The sequence below is a fragment of the Epargyreus clarus genome, unplaced genomic scaffold (assembly GCF_041222505.1).
Source record: "Epargyreus clarus isolate Ecla_fem2 unplaced genomic scaffold, WU_Ecla_fem_2.2 ptg000033l, whole genome shotgun sequence".
Taxonomy (NCBI): domain Eukaryota; kingdom Metazoa; phylum Arthropoda; class Insecta; order Lepidoptera; family Hesperiidae; genus Epargyreus; species Epargyreus clarus.
Genome location: NW_027332238.1, coordinates 1,743,820 through 1,764,161, shown reverse-complemented (window position 1 = coordinate 1,764,161; position 20,342 = coordinate 1,743,820). Strand labels below are relative to the sequence as shown.

Here is a 20,342-nt window from a genome sequence, read left to right as displayed (position 1 = left end):
GACAAAAGAGTTATCATTAAAAAAAAACGAAGCATACTTACAAACTATGAAAATAAAAAGAATCATTATCGACACACACCTAAACGATATTTTTTTTGTTATAATTAATTATTTTTATTTGTTTATTTATATACTTATTAGTGCAATATACATTCACAATGGCGTGACGAAATATATTTTATCCGAATTGATTTCGACCAATGGGAGACGTCGGTTTCGAACGCCGCTGATTGGTCGAGCGGCGTTCTAAATTCGAACGTCGTTAATGTCAACTAGAAGAACACACATACAAACACAGTAAACTAAATATTTTTTGAAAACGCCTAAATTTGTTAGAATTTTAAAAATCCATAAATAAGGCATTATTTTTGAAGGTACACTGAAATATATTTTCGTAATATTATTAGCTTTTTTTGAAAATATCTATTTAATAACATAAGCCTCGTAATGGAATTTTATTTAATTTAATAATTTATATATATATACACATATTTATCTACTTATATCTTATGATCTTATGTAAGAGTAGATCTCAAAAGCAATGACTTACATATGAGGTGACATTAGTCCTTACGTGGCGACGTGTGATCGGCTTCAGGTAGAACCTGCTCTATATAGAGTTGTACAGATGTCCATACAGTGACTTACCATCAGGTGGACTGTATGCTCGTTTGAAACTACAGTGTGATAAAAAACTTTGAATGATCACCTTTAGTGCTTACTACAGTACAATTCTTAATAATGCTCCATTGATGTAGAGACTAAGCCCACTAAGCCCAGCATTGGGACACATTAGCCCAAATGTTTAACGCGAAAATTTAGCAAATATTTATTTTCCATTAAGCCCACTAGCCCAGCGTTGGGAAATCATATATCACACATTTTTGCACAGAAGCATGCAGTCCACTTGATAATAGATCACTGCCGTATAGACATCTGTAGTCAACCCAAGATAGGATTAGAATCCTACCTGAGGTCGGCCATAACGCTGCTACTGATGACTAAGCTGGAACGCCTCGGATAAGTATAGTCCCTTACTCTTCAAACCAGAACAGAGCAGCACTTAACACTGCTATTATAACAGAAATAGATGATTTTTTACAGTTTTTTTTTTTGAAAATATGTTCTTCCAATTTTTCAAAATCAATTCGGATAAATAATTTCGCGTCATTATATCAATTCTAAACCATTAACGATACAATAGTTGAATTGAGCAAGTTAGCGGTACATACATACATTTTTTTATATATAGATAAACATTTATTCATATAAAAATTTTCACATCTTAGAAAATACTTCAGTTTGCGTGTGAATTATCATCATCATTATCAACAACCCATTACTGTCCCACTGCTGGGCACGGCTCTCCTCTCAGAATGAGAAGGATTAGGCCATACTCCACCGCGCTGGACAAGTGCGTATTGGTAGACTTCACATACCTTTAAGATTTTTTTTTATAAATCTCAGGTATGCAAGTTTATTTGCGATGTTTTCCTTCACCGTTTAAGCAAGTGATAATTAATTTCTAATTATGTTTTGAGTAATTCGATTCCCGGAAATGTCTCACATAAAGTGTTTTTTTATACGAAGTCTTAGATTCTAATCCTGGTTCACGTATTTGTTTTGTAGTCAGACTTCTGCAATATTACAGTGTATACAAAAAAATATTAAATGTAACAAAAAAAAATGAAAGTTACATAAAAAATCTAATTTATCGATAACATTTTATTTAATTTAATCGCAAAACTAAAATAAAATAGCATATCAATAAAAAGAAGGATTATTTTAGGATATATGTATATTAGGATATATTTTTAAACTTCAATTAACATTTTTTTTGGAAAAATTGCCACAAATTTACACTGAAACACTTCGACTATTATATCATCAAAAATTATGACTTCAAGCAAATTCGAAAAAATATTTTTTCATTTTTACTTCTATGGCAGAGACCCCTACACCAAAACAAATCCTCGAGACGCACAACGCCATCACACGCAAACCAAAGGCATTCCTTCTCTCCACTACGTTCAAACTCTCTTGTCTAAACACCTAGACCCATAGTTGATCTATTGGCTACTATCGCTTGAACAGCGGATAGCTGCATCGATCAAAGCCCGTCATCAATAATCGATCCAGATCGAAAGATCGAAAAAAGACTGTATTGTAACGCCCATTATTAATAACCAAACTATCCAATGTTTTCCTACCAAAAATTTACTTTTGACAATTATTTATTTATCCGTAACCTTTGTAAAGATTGCATATTAGCAACGGGTGTATGAAAGAATTGACAAGTTATTTGATAGGAAAAACATGAGATAGAATAATTATTGATAAGGTGTTACAAGATACACAAATTTCGATACAAAATCATTGGTAGGCAAAACAACGGATAGATCGATTATTAACAACGAGCATAAAGTCGTTATTGCATTGTCAAAAGCTGCTCTACTATCCTTTAGTCGCTTATGCATCCATACAGACACGTAGACATTAATCTTTTTTAAAATATAGGAGTATCAGACGAGCATGTAGTCCACCTGATGGTAAGCTACTGCCGTACGGACATCTGTGACCAACCCCAGATAGGATCAGATATTCCTACCTGAGGTCGGCCACAGATGCGCCGCTACCCCTGAGGACTAAGCTTAACCTTAAAGGATAGTAAATATTTTTTTTTTTTGGAAATCTAGTATTAATATCGATCGAGTCTTATAGTCTACTGATAAACCATGATTTTTTTGAACAAGAGAGCATGAAACGTATGTTTAAATTGTTCCAATACAGTATTACAATCGGACAAGAGCCAAAATTAACATGAACATATCTACCAACGTTGTAAGCAATATGAAATTTGAGAAGAAATTATGATATATACCCATTATTAATAACCAATCTATGCACATCCAAAGATCGAAATTTGGCAATTGGGAATTGTGTATGCAATCTATCGAATTCCTGCCTACAAAGGATCAAAAATTGATAATTGTACCAGACATAATAAAATTTCAATGTTTGGTTAAAAATAATTGAGACAGAAAAAATCTAAACCAATTTATAAACATTTTCACATTTTCTTTGATACTATAGAAGTAGCAAGCTAGCATGCAGTCCACTTGATGGTAATCCACCATGAACGTAATCCACTAGCCAGCCTGTAATATCCTAAGCCCACTTTGCCCAGCAGTGGGACATGTTCACGTCAATATGAACTTAACCAGCGTACAACATAATCTAAGCCCACACTTCGCCCACCAGTGGGATATATTCGTATCATTTTAAACCTGAACCTAATCAACTCCATAAAGTTCTCAAGTGTTACCCGAACACACTTAAACCAGCGTAGCCCACACTTCGCCCAGCAGTGGGACAAGTTCAGTTTCCTTTCTTTTTTTTTTTTTTTACTTCTATATATATTTTATTATTTCAATATACCTACTCCTAACAGTGTAAACAATTACATCTTTAAATCTTTATGTATTATTTATTAGTGGAAACTTTGCTGATTTTTGTTATGTCTGTGTGAAAGTTACTGTATGTATTAAATATTGTATGTTTCCCAAATAAAAATAAAATAAAATAAATAAAAAAATATCATTTTCAACTCAACCAACGTAAGACATATAAGCCCACACTTTGCCCAGCAGTGGGCCCACGTAACTTTGACCCTTGTCCGACCGTAAGGGTTGAAATGAAGACGCGCGTTGGTCTCAAAAAACAAATTCCCTACATATCCCTAATTTCGTAACCTTCATTGTAATAAAATAGTTCATTCAAATTTTTATTTTGTAAATTTTTCATTTTTTTTAACAATATCTAAACAGCGTACTACGATGCACTAATGCCGGTTGTCTATAATCGATCTATCCAACGTTTTGTCTACTAACGATCGACGTTTCACACTCACTTCATTATGTCGGTATCAACGTATCAATACTCAATCTATCTAGTGTTTTACCTACTAAAAGATCGACATTTGATTTACATCATAGTAGTAGACATTATAAAAATTCGATCTTTGTTCCAAACAAAAGACAGATTGAATATTGATAACAATATTACAAATTGCCAAAATCGATCTTCGATCGGCAAAACTAATATTACAAACTGTCAAAATTCAATCTCCAGTAGCCAAACCATCGACAGATCGATTATCAACACCAGACGTATATGTCGTCTATGACGCTACGTTCGCCGCGCATTCAGTCCAACCATAGACATAGTGTTGACATTGTATCTCTATGAACCATAGACAAGGTGTCCATGGATAAGGCGTTACATAAAAGTGGCAGTATCGTTATAGAGAGGCTCGGAGGGAAATAATTTAAAGAAGCTATTTTTTTTTTGCGAATTTAATGTAACTGATGGTCATATACTATTAAGATGGTCACCAATAAAAGGTATTGCTTTACGAATAAATATTCTACAAATTCTATTCTTTCAAATAGCGTAAAGAAATTCTAGGGCGTTTTTTAATTTTAAAAATTATGTTTCTATCTATTTAAGAGTGCAGTTATCATGCTGAGTTAAACATTAATACAACATTTAGGATACTCGCCGAGCATACACGAATAAGCGCGAATGATTATGCAAATAACATACTCGTGTGTATTCCGTACTCGCCATAAAGCTCATCCGTACTCCGCGGGTATAAGTCAGCGCGGATCTAAGGATTATATATCTGTCCGCGTTTGTGGTTCATGCTCGTCATTGTTCGGCGATCTACTCGGCAAATTATTCGCGAGTAAACTGTTGCTTACAGTAAGTTATGCTTGGATGGGTAGTGATATTTTTTTTGTTTAATAACACTTTGTTTTCAAACGCACTACGCCTATAGATCTGAACTTCAAAAAGATACCAAAAATAATACTATTGAACCATCTTTATATATAAACAATATTTTTTATGTTAGTATCCATAAAACTCAAAGAGTAATCGATAGTGTATCTTGATTTTTTAACAAAACATTACATTCCTAATTCCTATATAGGAATGTTTTTATATACTTTTCATCCCGAAAATTCCAAACATGTGAAGTTTTATATACCTTTTTAATTATCGCTCGTTATTAATAACCTATCTATCTGTGTTACTTAGCAAAGATCGAAATTCGACAACGTCTTGTATCTGAGGCAATGATCAAATATCGATCTCACATAGGCAAAACAATAGATCGATTATTAACAACCACATCCACAGATTAGGCTACTTAAAAAAATCCCCTCCGAACCTCATATGTGTTACATATTAGAAAAAAAAATATAATTATTATGTATTAGAATTCAATATTTTTAACATGACAAGTGTCACAAAGAATGAAACACACATGCTTAGTTTTTTTTATTTATAACCATACATATATACGCACAAGGGCAGTCTTTCTGACGTCACATATTTACTTATACATTTAAACGAGCCGGTGGCGGTGGGGATGGGCGGAATGGGGGTGGGGAGTGACGCATAAGGTGTCGTAGGGGGGGGGGGGATTGAAAACTCCAGTCGTATGTATGATGATAGACGGGGCAGGGGAGGGGGGAATCTAAGGAGAATACCCCCCGTATTTCAGTCGTATTGTTGTATGATGATAGAGGGGGTAGGGGGAGGGGGGTATTCCAGTCGTATTGTTTTATGGAGGGTGATAGAGGGGGTGGAGGGGGGAGTAGTCTAATAAAATGTAAGCAGCACCATAGTACATTTAAAAGAGGACATAATTATGGAAATTAAAAAAAATTGCAAGCCACTCCCTTTTTTTTTCAAAAATAGAACTAGTTACCTTTTCATGGATGTTTTGAATAGATTTTTTTATATTCAATTTGAGTTTATTTGTAAGCCAAATTTTCTAAAGTCACATGCCAATACGTCCGTCTCTTTCTAGCATTCAACGCTAGAGTATTAGACAAGGACAGCGCTATATATTACGTCTCCCTCTCTTTCAACCATTTCGCCCATACACCGCCAGCGAAACCTAATTTACCTCTAACACAATACATAAATATATACATACATATTTTACTTTATATATATTATTATATTTAAAAAAAAAACAGGAAAAAAAAATAACAACTGTACAGATTGTTTCAACGAAGCCGAGATCTGATATTTATCGAATATTAAGTGGAAAAAAAAACATACAGACAGACCGATTTTTTTTATATACAGGGTGAATTTTTAAAACGGGCCTTCAGGGCCAAATCCGAAACTATAAGGATTATCGAAAAATGCTGAAAGGAGTTACGAGGCCGATTTTAATAAAAACTAAAACTGCATCATTACTTTTTTAAAATATTTTTTTTCCTTAGCCGGGAATCGAACGAGTTCATTTTGAAAAAAAATACATCTCTATATTATTTCACTATCTGATAGTGTCGCTTATAAGGATCAAATTCTGGGAAGTAATGTTATGTGACAAATTAAAGGAAAAGGAAAATTTTGAAGAAAATACGTATTTTTCCATACATTGGCATACTAATCCTTAAGGATTATACATAACAAATGATTTATGTATAATTCTTTAGAAACATACATAAGTCATACCATTGAAGAATTTGTTGGTTAAACAACTAATTATTCGATGTTATAACTATGACATATGGCTTAGTATGAGAAAGTAATAGTTTGGCAAATAAGTTACCGCAGTTTTTAGGATTTATTTTTTAATGAAAATAGATAACTGTTTAAATAGTAAATTCTTATTGTTTGTTGTTTACAACTTCGTTTCAACGTTAAATATGATTTTCTATATCTCTTTTTTTAGTAATCACTCGGATTTGACTCTAAAAAGTAATTCTCGCAAATTGTCAACTTTACAACTGTATTAAACGAAACTCCGCCCATAGCTAAGTCGGACATAAAAATATAAATTATTGGGAAACAAAACGTCCATTTCGAATTATTAGAAACATTTCGTGTATTGACATTTTTTTGGCTCAAAAAAATGTCAATACACGAAATGTTTAAATTGATGAATGGCGGGAACTTAACTGCCAAATTAATATGGAAAAATATGTATTTTCTTAAAATTGAGGCTTTTCCTTTAGTTTGTCATTTATCATTACTTTCCAGATTTTGATCCTTATAAGCAACACTATCAGATAGTGGAATAATATAGAGGGTGCATTTTTTTTCAAAATGAACTCGTTCGATTCCCGGGTAGGTAAAAAGTTATTTTAAAAAAGTAATCATGCAGTTTTAGTTTTTATCAAAATCGGCCTCGTAACTCCTTTCAGCATTTTTTGTTAATCCTTATAGTTTCGGATTTGGCCCTGAAGGCCCGTTTTAAAAATTCACCCTGTATAGTTATACCATACATGTGAGGTCGTAGGAACCTCTACGCTACAGACCTGAGATCTTAGTATGAGTTTTCGATACAAAATTAATATTAATAAAAGTGTCTTTGAAAAGTGAAGTTTCATATTTTTCCATTTTACATTTAAAAAGTAATTGGTGCGCCATTTTGGGGAGCCCGCCATATTGGATTTAAAATGGCCGCACTGAATATTTAGACAAAAAAAATAATTGCATTTTTTTTTATATTAAGTAAGTAATTTTTAAATTAATCGATTCTATATTTTCAAGTCATGATTTTGAGAAGTTGACTATAGTTGCTCGAAAACATGTGTATTTTTAAAGTTTTCGTATTAAAAACTCATACTAAAGCATCGGGTGGACGTCGGGTGTACTTAAAAATGTCTTAATGTAATTTTCTTTAACTAAAAAAGGGGGTTACTTTTTAAAAAGGGTTTCTTTTTAAAGAAGAAGGGTGGAGGCAGTGCGGCCTCATTCAACATTCTAAGTTCAAGTCTGAAAAATTGATCTAATTTTACAACCTTTACAAGAATCTACAATGGAACTCATAGACCCCCCATTTGGAATCCCCCCAGGACCAGACGGCAAAGCAAACTGCAAACATCAAGATGTCATCCGGTATCAGTTTCATTTTTTATCCTTACTAATATTATAAATCCGAAAGTAACTCTGTCTGTCTGTCTGTCTGGTTGTCTCTTCTTCACGCCTAAATCACTGAACCGATTTTAATGAAATTTTGTACGAAGATAGTCTGAGACCCGAGACAGGACATAGGATAGTTTTTATCCCGGAAATCCCATAAGATCGATTAATCGGAGAATCGATCTTTTGGACCAAAAAATTTTATTATTTTCATGTCACAATCGATTATATGTCATATTATTTTCTTGTAAAACGCGGGCGAAGCCGCGGGCAAAAACTAGTTTATTATATTCTCACTCCCGGAGTGCGACCCGTTAATTTTTCCATAAAACTAGTACTACACCCAACGCCCATCCCCCCAGGTCAACACACAGCACCTATATTTCACACATCGCCACCGAAAGTACATATGAAAGCTAGTCTTACACGAAACAAAGAACTTATAGTTAAATACTTGAATAATTATGCTTTTTTTTGGTGTTTCGAAGGTAAATGCCCGAAAATGGGTGGGTATGCTGTGACGTCATAATGCTTTGGGCGTTGTCCCACTTGGGCATGGGTCTCTCCCCACAACTGGGGGATAATACAATGCTATATTTATGTTTATTGGTAGAAGCCTCCGACAACATTTACTCAAATATTTCTTAATTAAATATTTAGTTGATATTAAATTGTAATTTTTATTGTTTCCTACATTGTAACTTTTTGACATTTTAAAATGAACCACAAAAAACACGTTTTCGAACAAAAAATTTGTTAATATAGATATATTCTGAATAAGGATATTAATATTTATATCATATATAACTACATTTTTAAGTCAATGGTACCTTAAATTTTCAAGACATTTTTCATTTACATCCACCCAAATTTCAGGCATTTACCATGAAACAAAACTATTGCTACATCGAATACAATGAAAAAAAAAAAACGACATCTATATATATCTCTCTCTCTCTTTCCAAAACAGTATGTCTATAATACAATGTCAAGTGAATATATATATAATTAATGTTACATTGTTGTGTGTTTGTCCGCACGTGTGAACTTACGATATAATATATATGCGGTCGTATGCTCAGTGGCGCGACTGGACGCGTCGCTTATTGTCGTTGCGTGCAAGCTGGAATGGACAGACAGGCATACATTATATATTTATTTATTCTTTACAATATTATTTCTGCCTAATAATAGCAGTGTTAGACGCTACTGTGTTCCGGTTTGAAGGGTGTGGCAAGGGAGACAGACTTTTCCGAGGAGTTCCAGCTTAGTCCTCAGGGGTAGCGGCGCATCTGTGGACGAGCTCAGGAAGGCATATCTAATCCTATCTGGGGTTGATTACAGATATCCATGGGCGGCAGTAGCCACTTACCACCAGGTGGACTGCATGCTCGTCTGCTACTCCTATATTATAAAAAATATATATATATATATATTTACAACATATTTATTCAGTAACTAGGGTGAAGTTAATTCCTAATGGCGTTCTCTACGAATCAACCCTGGGCGACGGCAAACATATAGTCATAATCGTAGAACTAAGTTGGAATGTCTCGGATGTGTACATAATATATCTCCCTTCAAACCAGAACACGGCAGTGTTTAACACTACTGTCATAAACGCTGTTATCTCGCTCCCACAATTTAAACGTATCCAACGACACCTCATATGTTACAAACCATCAAGCCATTTGCCCTGCAGGGTGTAGAAACGAAAAACATTACCCTCCGGTTACAGATATGCCCAAACAGCAGAAACTACCACTTACCACACTTAACACTTACCACATTTGTTTTATTTACAACTTTATTTTTTATACGTAAAGTAATTATAATATTTTATACAGTGCCTACTAATTGTTCCATGATTACGAGTCTGTCTCATGTGTAATATTAAATTTAAAAAAATTACATTAACACCTAAATTTATATTAAGTTGCTGTAATAAACTTGGATGTTATTAACTGCTTCAGCCATTATTAATAACCAATCTATCCAAAGTTTGTCTACTTCAGCCATTATTAATAACCAATCTATCCAAACTTTGCCTAACAAAGACAGAACTTTGACAATTTCTAGTAGACAAAGATATTCAATTGTTGACAGGTTGATCTCTGATAGACAAAATTGGATGGATTGATTATTGATAATGGGCGTCAAATTCAGTTTCATCGGGAATCGAACCCCAAACCTCCAGCGTAACAAACAGACTACACTAACAGCTACATTACTTTTAAGACAATTGTCAAGAATTAATTTTCAAATTCATCATTTATATATCTGCGCAACCGGGTATCAAACCCGAAACCTTCAGCGTACCAACAGAGCATACTAACAGCTACACTACACCCACCAACTTTAAACACAATTATTTAAAAAGTAATTAACAAAAAAAACCAACTCACCCAAGCTCCACATAAGGCGAAACCTGCAACCCCGGGCCGTCGTAACCGGTTACAACCGGCGCACAACCGGCACAAACCGGTAACGACCGGCTCGAGAAGTGACGAGAAACGGTACGAAACAGAAAACAACAAACACTCGCGTCACTCACTTTATAATCTTTCACTTTTTTAAACACTTTTTAACACTTCTCAATCGTTTTAGTAGCAACACTATTATTATTATATTGAAATATTTATATGCGTGTGTGTATTTTTTGTTTTTTTTTTTGTTTGTTATCGTATATTATATATAATGTTATAGTCGTAGTGTGTGTAGGTATAAAATGCAATCGGTTAATGTCTTGGGTGCACAACACTGGCGCTACTGCGGCGTCGGGACGCCCTTGGCGGCGGCGTCGTCGGCCTGCTTCGCCTTCGGTGTCGCTGGAGAATAAAAAAATCAGAATAAGAATCAGAACCAGAATCAGTATTAAAGGAACAGAACCAGAACAAGAATCAGAATAGAAATCGTTTATAAAACAAAGTGAGAATCGGAATGAAAATCATTTATTAGTTTAGTTTTTTGGTTGAACACAATAAAATCAGAATGAAAATCATTTATTTTCATAAAACATAATAAGAGTCAGAATGAAAAACATTTTTTGCATAAAACAAACTGAGAATCCGAATGAAATATAAACTAGTATGCTATATTATAAAATTATTGTTGGTGGTTACCCACGCCTGGGTGGGTTGTACCACCTTACTTATGATAGTATGCTATATAATAATATCGGTATGGGTGGCTACTCACGCCTGGGCCTGGCGTTGGCCACCACACTCTGGGAGCCGCAGGAGCCCGCCCGCCCGCGGTTGTTGCCCGCGGCCGCTGGGCTCGGCCGGCTGGAAACAAACAGACACACAGTTAATACCATTATTACGTATCTAAGCAGACGAGCATTCAGGCCACCTGATGGTAAGTGGCTACTGCCGCCGTTTTAATATACCACGCTTGGTAACACAGGCAGGGTGTAGGGTGTAGATTTGTATAAAAAAAATGTAAGAATGGGTCAGTAACATCACCTATAATGATTCCAATATACGTGCGAGCCGGGATACAATCCGCCGTAGGATTGGCTCTATACATCACCTATAATACCTCTCAATTTATATGTAAATAGATCACCTGTAATGATTTCTGTATCCATGCAATCCGGGACACAATCCGCCGTAGAGCTGGTCGTATACACCTATAATATCTCTCAACATGTATATACGTCACCTGTAATGATTCCTGTATCTGTGCGAGCCGGGATACGACCCCACATGCGGCCGGTCGCTCTCCGACACGGAGCGGTGGCGGTCGTAGGCGCGCGTATGCATACCACGTGACACGGGTAGGAGGGAGGAGTGTTTTAATATACCACGCTTGGTCACAAGGGTGGAGGGGTGCAATTGGGTACTTTAAGGGGGATGGGGGGAAGAGGTGTTTAAAAATACCACGATCAAGGGACGGATTTAGATTTTCGTCACGTAGAGTAATTTGTATAGAAATCTCACGCTTTTTCGACACGCGTCACGTATTATTAAAGACAACCGTGAGACAAAATATTTGTTTTTTTTTCACTTTCTGTTTGTAAAAGAAATTGAACCATCTGAGATACTACGTGAAAACTTGAAGGGAAGGATGGGATCAGATCTTTGTAAATTTTACAAAGGGAGAGGGGTTTAAAAGTATACGTCACCTGTAATGATTCTTATACGCGTGCAATCCAGGATACAATTCGCCGTTGGGCCGGTCGTATTCATGACATACAAGTAACATATTATATGTATATCATCTGCCTATAATATCTCTTAATGATAATCAACAACAAATCACCTGTAGTGATTTCTGTATCCGTGCGAGCCGGCATACTCGCTGACGTGGGGCCAGTACACATCACCTACAATATCTCTTATCATGTACTAATATACATCACCTGTAATGATTCCTGTATCCGTGCGAGCCGGGATACGAGCCGACATGGGGCCGGTCGCTCTCCGACACGGAGCGGTGGCGGTCGTAGGCGCGCGCGTGCGGCCCGCGGCCCGCGCCCGCCGGGCCCGCCGTCGCCAGCAGCTCGTTCAGTTGCGGCTAAGACAGGAAACACGAGTCAGTCATATGTTCATTATAAACTAGATGTATACACACGCACACTTACACACACACACACGCACGCACACACACACCGTCAATTGTCTGCCTATACTAATTGTGTAATCCTGTTTTGGCTTAATTTACAACATACTGTACATATTGTGAAAATATTGTATGTATGTTTTTTATTATTATTACTGTATGAAACGAAATTGAGGTAATATAAATATTAGAAAATGTGAATTTATTTTATTATTGTTGTATTATTTTATTATCGTCAAATATAAGAAACTGCCATTTGAAACGTATTTTCTTGATAGGTCAACACCTTTGTTTACATTTTGGACACCTAATTATGAATCAGACTGTACATAATGTTGATAAACATAAGGAAATCCACCCTACCTCGAGCACCCTAAAGTCCTCGATAGTGTTGAAGTTGGCGAGGTGAGCCTGCAGCTTGGGGTCCACCTGCAGCGCCGCCGCGTGCTTGTAGTACTTCAGGAACGCCCAGAACTTCTCTAAACCGTACAGCTGACCTGCAACATGGTAAACCACAGATTATGATCAGTTTTACCTACTATAGGATTTATAGACCATTTTATTCATGTCCCAACAAAAATAAATATGCAACAAACTCACCAATGAATCTTATGCAAAGAAATTTTAACTTAATCCTTAATCCTTGATTCCTTACTAATATTATAAATCCGAAAGTAACTCTGTCTGTCTGTCTGTCTAGTTGTCTCGTCTTCACGCCTAAACCACTGAACCGATTTTAATGAAATTTTGTACAAAGATAGTCTGAGACCCGAGAACGGACATAGGATAGTTTTTATCCCGGAAATCCCACGGGAACTAGGGATGGCGATCTAAGATCTACTAATCGGAGAATCGATCTTTTGCACCAAAAAAAATCGATTATTTTAATCGATATTAGTCAGGATTGAATCGTAAACTATGCATTAGATCAAGTGATGATCTTTAGCAAAGTTGTTGTCCATGAGCCCACGAAGGTTCCAGAGTTGGTACGACCAATTTTCGCCAAATGGTGTCACTTTCGTTGCAATGAAGGTACGAATTTTCAGTTTCATGTGTGTTAGTATGTCATATTATTTTCTTTTAAACGCGGGCGAAGCCGCGGGCAAAAACTAGTATTTAATAACATTGATATCGATATCTTTGCAGATTCATTAGGTCAAATTAAGAAAAAAATCAACACGGCGTTATTGGACATCTAAACTCTTATACTTCACTTTACCTCTTACTTTTTTTTATCACTTCTTAAATAGATTTGTTTACTGATTACTTCTCTTTTCTTTGTAAGAATGTTGTGCAAACCTTTAATTTAAGTGCATATAACTGTAATATTGTGAATTTTTATTTTTATTTTGTATATTTTTGCATAATATGTACTTAGTTGGTATGCCTGTAATAAATAAATAAATTTTTATTTCAAAATTACCTGTGTCCCACGGTTTCACCTGCGTTAAAAAGAAATGGGTGAAACCGCGAGGTACAGCTAGTTCTAAAATATAAGTAGCCTAAGTGACTCCTTATTGCATCAGCTACCTGTCAATAAAAGTCCCGTCAAAATCGGTTCAGCCATTTCACAGATTAGCCAGAACAAACAGACCGACAGACAAAAATTGTAAGTTGTTCCCGGCTAGAAAATATAATTAAAAATTTTATTTAGTCTAATCTAGTTTATTTATTTATACAATTTTAGTTTTGATCTAAATAGAATAAAGATCATTTTTCGCTAAGCCTTATAGTTTCGGTTTTAGTCCCGAAAATCCATTGAAAAAATCGTCCCGTATATACACAGTATAAACAGGCTGTGATTTTTTCAAAATGAACTTTTGATTTCCGACTAGGGACACAGATTTAAAAAAAAATCGGTCTTGTACCTCCTTTCAGCGTTTTTTCGCTACTTGTTTTAGCCCCGAAGGTCCATTTGAAAAAATCACCCTGTATGTATATAAGTATAGTAAATATAGTTCAAAAAACTAAAAAACACGCTTTTATGATAAAATCAACTAAAAAGTAGAGAAATATTCTATTTCATTCTTTCATACATGCAGGGTAAGATAAGGATGTATGTTGATCTCTTTCTACTGAAAAACTGAGTTACTCACTGACACACATACAAGTGAAGCTAATATAAAGCGTGGCGTGGTGGTCACCATACCGGTCTGACGCGCAAAGGGTCCCTGGTTCGATCCCCGGCGAGACAGATACCTGAATGATGAATTTAGATTTCTGTTTCTGGGTGTTTGTGTATTTGTCTCTGTGTGTCCATGGCACCCACGACACAGGGAATCCTAGTGTGGGGCTGTGAGTGTAGAAAGCGTTTGTTTGTTTGTTTGTAATATAAAGCGTGTAAGAACATCAAACCCACCCTTCTCATAGTCGCTGAGGCTCTCCTGCTGGAAGTGTTGGTAGAGCTCGGGGCGGAACTTGCGCTCGAGGCCGTACGAGTAGAAGCGGAACAGACACTCCAGCCCGTAGCGGAACCCGGCCGCCGCGTCCTCTAGCGCTAACGTCCTGTGGAAGAGGGATAGGATATTAATATTGCTGAAATAGAGCTGTCCTGCAACGCTAGCGTCCTGTGGGAGATAAGGGAATCTTTATGAACTTTGGGCATCCGCCATATTGGATTACTAATGACGTCACTAAGCTAACAACCAAACCAAACGTATATGCTTTCGCTGACACTCGCAAAGAAAAAATTGTCGGAATATGTATAAAGATTGTGAAAATTCGTGTGACATGAGTACCTGAACTCGTTGTACATGGTCCTGTTGAAGTGGTCTCTCAGGAAGAACGACCAGAATCTGAACAGCGTGTTCATCTCTTGAGATTGCCCTATGCCGAGCTTCTTGCGTTCTGTAAAACAGATATTATATTCAGTCAAATGGATAGAATTATCTGAATTCACGCATTTGTGTGCGCATGTGTGCATGAGCGCGTGTATGTATGTATGTACACGTATTTGTGTGTGTAAATTTGTCAGGAATCTACGATATTTTTATGGTAGGCACCGTGTGAAACACTTCTCTATTAAGCGTATGCGTGTGTGTGAGAGGAGTACAAAACATGTTTAGTTAGTGTTAGATGTAACCTAGGGGAGAGAGAGAAATATATACTCTTAATATCTTATTAGTGTGTGTGTGCGTGTGTGTGTGTGTAAGTTTGTGTGTACGTGAATGTACTTGACGTGTGAGTGTACATATGAATTTATGCATGTATGTGTGGCAGGGTGTCAATCACGCACCCTTGAGGCACCGCGAGTGGTACTTGTGGTACGCCTGCTGCGTGAAGTGGTTCTCTCGCAGCAGCCCGTGGCTGGGATGGTGGAACGCCGGTAGAGCTTGACCCACTGAGCCGCAAGACGAGCCCAGCGTTGGGGATGTGCCCAGCGATCTGTGGGGAAACACCGTAAAATTATAATAAAACACATTTTTTATATTATTTTAGCGGTGATAGCTAGAAAATCGATAGAAAATAGATAGATAGAAAATCGGCCTCTCGATCAAAGGGTCCGCGGTTCAAATACTTACAGGGTATCATACCCCTAAGTGTTGGTCACCCTTAACTTATTATTTTTTATTTATCTATTTGGCAACATTTTTTTATTTATCTGGCAACACAACGTTTTCCGGGACAGCTAGTATAATATAACCTAATAACTATGGCCACTCACCCCGCGCTATCCCGATGCGGTCGACGGTGCTCCCTGGCGTCCATGATCCATCCGACGTGGTGCTCCACCGGCGGGTTGAGGCTGTGCCGGGTCTTGTGTTTGCGGCTACTGCTGCTCAGACAAACAAACAGACAGACGTTAGTATATATATATATATATGTAGAGAGAGAGGTGAGGGTGCTGTTGCTCAGGGGACAGACAGACAGAAATACAATATATATATTGTAATATTTATATACAACAACAGTAACAACAACAACAACAACAACTCACATGACGTCAGTGGCGTGCGGGTCCTTGTTCGCGACGTAGAAGCGAGCCGTGCGCTTCGGCCGCTTCGCCTTGCTGCCGCCCTCCGCTTGCTCGGCCTGCAAATTTATAACATTTTAGTTAATTATCTATCAGTAAAATCATTCTATTAGAAAAATATTATTCTTCGTCTAGTTTTTTATTAAGAGCCATTTAGATGGAGAGAGTTTCTCGCACGTTTCGGGTGGAGAAATCGTAAGCAATTATCACAAGAAATAATCGCCATAACATAGTCGTATCAAAATGTTTACACACAAGCAAGAACAAAAACTCGCCTACGATTATGTCATACGAGACTCGCATATGACATATCGCCAAGCGATAATTGCCTGTATTTGTATACATGACGAAATTATAGTAAGGAGATTCTTGCCAATGAGAATCTCGACTTGTATATACACGATTTCCTATGACATACTTTGAAGTTCGTACGAGTATCGTACAAGTCATGTATATTTAATGTAAATAATAATTGTAATCTTAATTTAACTATATTTTAATTTATTAGAGCGTCAATTATGTACATGACTTATTTATCTAAACTTTTGAAGGTGGTAGAACCCTCTGTGGTTCGACTCCGGCACCACCGCCACACCTATTTCTGTTATAACAGCAGTGTTAAGCTGCTGTGTTCTGGTTTGAAGTGTGGTAAGAGACATACTTTTCCGAGGCGATCCAGCAGGTAGCGGCGCATCTGTGGCCGACGTCAGGTAGGAATATCTAATACTATCTGGGGTTGATTACAGATGTACTTACGGCAGTAGCTTACCATCAGGTGGACTGCATGCTCGTCTGCTACTCCTATATTACGGGTGGGTGATGGTGGTTGTGGTGGTTGTAGTGGTGGTGTTGGTGGTGGTCATGGTGTTGGTGGTGGTCATGATGGTGGTGCTGCTGGTAGTGGTGAAGGTGGTGGTAGTGGTGGTGTTGGTGGTGTTGTTAGTGGCAGTGGTGCTGGTGATGGGAGTGGTAGAGCTGGTGATGTTGGTGGTAGTGGTGGTGTTGATGCTGCTGGTGGTCACAGTGGTACTGGTGGTGGTGGTGTGGGTACTCACGCTGTGCGGCTGGTGCGGGCGGGGCGGCGGCGGCGGCGGCTCGGGCGGGTTGCTGTGCCGCTCGCTCGGCAGCGCCGCTTCGAACTGCGAGCGGCTGATGAGAGCCACTGTGCGGTACTGGCCGCTGCCGTACGACTGTGGGGGAAAAGACGATTAGTAGACGCTTCGTCGTAGGGCATACGAGGCCCGTGACTATAGCACAAGGCTATGACGTCGCGGCAGTCTCGACAGTCGTTATAGGACATAAAGAGCCCGTAACCAGAGCCTCCGAACTCTGGGCGGCTCCGAAAGACCCGTCATCAACCCATTACTATCCCAATGCTGAGCACGGGTCTCCTCTCAGAGTGAGACGGATTAGGCCATAGTCAACCACGCTGGACAAATGCTAATTGGTCGATTTCACACTCTTATAGTTTTTTTTTTGAACTCTCAGGCGTGCTGTTTTCATCCAAAACATACATACGAAAACTTGTATCAGTTGAATTTTTAAATTAAAGAAATGAATTTTTTTCACCAAACCCATAAAAAAATAACTTGAAAAAATACAAAATAAATAATAAAAATATAAATTATAACAAAAAAAAAACAACGAAATTTATTTTTACGGTAGTAACAATAAAATTCGTTTTTTATTTTTTAAAAAATAAACCTCACCGAAGTATATTCCGAATCATTCCATAAGTCCTCTTCGTAGCGTCTGAGTCCATCTGTGATCACCTGGAAAATATAATTATCGATTAGTCGCATATTTTTATGTATTTTATATTTTCACTTAATTTCAAATGCTACCTACCTACATACAAGTTAATAAGAATGTAATGATCAATAAGATCATTGTTAATAAGAATGGGGTGATCCTACATGACCCGGCGTCACTCCCACGTCGTCGGGTACCTTTTGAAGGTTCCCCCTCGTAAACAAAAAAAAGAGGGATGATCTACACCTTTGTTTTATTGTAACCCCCTCCCCTTTCCTTGACCCATTGCCTCCATCCCCCGCTCACCTACTACAGCTCCCGACCCCCAGGTACCTACTCCCCCATCACACCCCCCGACCCCCTACACCCCCGGGGCGCTCACCTGCTCCAGGTCCTGCGTGATCTTGGTCCTGGTGGTCCAGTCGCCCTGGCGGTCGTGGCCGTCGTGTCTCGGCTGCCGACCAGCCTGCGTCACTATGAGGAGCCGCCCGACGTCCCGGTCGGGGAACTCCATGTCCGATTCGGAGTCCGACCTGGGGGTGGAAAGTAGGGGATAAAATGAGTAATGACTCATAGAACGCATAGAAGAACAATATAATTTGAGAAGGGAGAACACTATTAAATAATTATATTTAAAAATCGCACAATGAAAATCGTTAATCCTGATTCCTGACGATCCTGATGAGGTGAATGGGATAAAATTATTTAAATCGTGTATTGTCATCGGTTCTTGATATTTCTTCAAAACTTTAAATTAATCGGACCATTCAAAGTGAATAAAAATCGAGTTCAAAGAATTCCTTTACATACATACATAGATACAACCCAAGCTAATAAAAGCGTGGTAAAAAAACTAAAAACCACGTTTTTATAGTCAATAAAACTAAAAAGTAATAATTATTCTTAATAAACATAATAATACGAGTAAAATGATTTACGAAAATTAATGTTACTGTTTTGTAAGTGTAGAGTGCTTTAAAATATGATGAAAACTGATATAAAAGCGCGATAAGTTTAACACGTCATAGATGCGCCGCTACCCCTGAGGACTAAGCTGGAACCCCTCGGATTTCTGCATCATAACACTGCTGTTATGATGCAGAAATAAATCACCTGAGATTTAAAAAAAATCTCAAAGGTATGTGAAGTGTACCAATCCGCACTTGTCCAGCGCGGTGGACTATGGCCTAATCCTTCTCATTCTGAGAGGAGACCCGTGCCCAGCAGCGGGACAGTAAGTTTATGATGAAGACTAACCAAGCATCAGTAAACGTGTTATGCCTCGGCGGCGGCAGGTCCAGCTCCTCGTCGAGCTGGAAGTGTAACTCCTCGCGGGCCTCGGGGGGCTCTTCTCTCGCCTCGCGCGGCTCCCGGGGCTCTCGGGCTTCGCCCTCGCCGCGCTCGCGGGAGCCGGCCTTCGTGCGGCGTTTAACCTGGCAAATTGATAATTAAATATCAGTTGTATGGAATTACTTTGAGAAATGGAGGACTTCTATAACTGAAGAGTTTGTAATATGTTTGTTAAATGAGAATATTAATTTGTTTAATAAGAAAAGTTTAGTGAATAACCGGTAAAACACATAAGGCGCACAGGCAAACAGACAGACTGACAGACATATACAAAATGCAATAATTAGCTTTTGTTCAGTTATAAATACTTCATACACTTTCATATTCATTTACAGCTGTTATTAATAAAATTAATCTATTTCTATTTGATAAAATGATCTCTCTCGATGATAGAAAATTATTACATACACAATATTAGCAGTTATTAATAAGTTGATTTAGTAAGTTAAATTACGAAACAGTTATTAATATTCAATCTATACACATAGATTAGTAAAGATACTTCGCCGCCTTGAAATTGAATGAACCTAACCGGCTTATTTTAGTAAGTTCTTTTTTTGAATTCTTGACAAATAAAAACATTTTTAGAGAAAATTTACGAATAAATAACTAATTTACGTAATAATTACGAAATCAATAAATAATTATTTCAAATATTTTAGGGACATTTTAGCACAGAGACGTAGCAAAACTTTTTTACGCAACAATTTCAATTCTCAAAACTGGGTACATTTTCTTGTTAGGAGTGAGT

General features: G+C 37.4%; 1 protein-coding gene across 1 annotated transcript in view; it reads right to left on the bottom strand.

Annotated features, from left to right (window-relative positions):
• Nucleotides 1-8,870: 8,870 nt before the first annotated feature.
• larp (La related protein) overlaps nucleotides 8,871-20,342 on the bottom strand; it is a 113,320-nt gene continuing 101,848 nt past the window's right edge. Inside the window, exons 15-28 of the mRNA XM_073090555.1 lie at nucleotides 19,499-19,674; nucleotides 18,624-18,774; nucleotides 18,199-18,261; nucleotides 17,545-17,679; nucleotides 16,454-16,548; nucleotides 16,181-16,291; nucleotides 15,752-15,900; nucleotides 15,255-15,363; nucleotides 14,876-15,021; nucleotides 12,880-13,013; nucleotides 12,317-12,471; nucleotides 11,149-11,237; nucleotides 10,356-10,778; nucleotides 8,871-9,073 (exon numbers count right to left, since the gene is read on the bottom strand). Of these exons, the coding sequence (XP_072946656.1) occupies nucleotides 10,717-10,778; nucleotides 11,149-11,237; nucleotides 12,317-12,471; nucleotides 12,880-13,013; nucleotides 14,876-15,021; nucleotides 15,255-15,363; nucleotides 15,752-15,900; nucleotides 16,181-16,291; nucleotides 16,454-16,548; nucleotides 17,545-17,679; nucleotides 18,199-18,261; nucleotides 18,624-18,774; nucleotides 19,499-19,674 (1,575 nt within the window). The 3' untranslated portion in view covers nucleotides 8,871-9,073; nucleotides 10,356-10,716. The remainder of the gene's footprint in view (nucleotides 9,074-10,355; nucleotides 10,779-11,148; nucleotides 11,238-12,316; nucleotides 12,472-12,879; nucleotides 13,014-14,875; nucleotides 15,022-15,254; nucleotides 15,364-15,751; nucleotides 15,901-16,180; nucleotides 16,292-16,453; nucleotides 16,549-17,544; nucleotides 17,680-18,198; nucleotides 18,262-18,623; nucleotides 18,775-19,498; nucleotides 19,675-20,342) is intronic.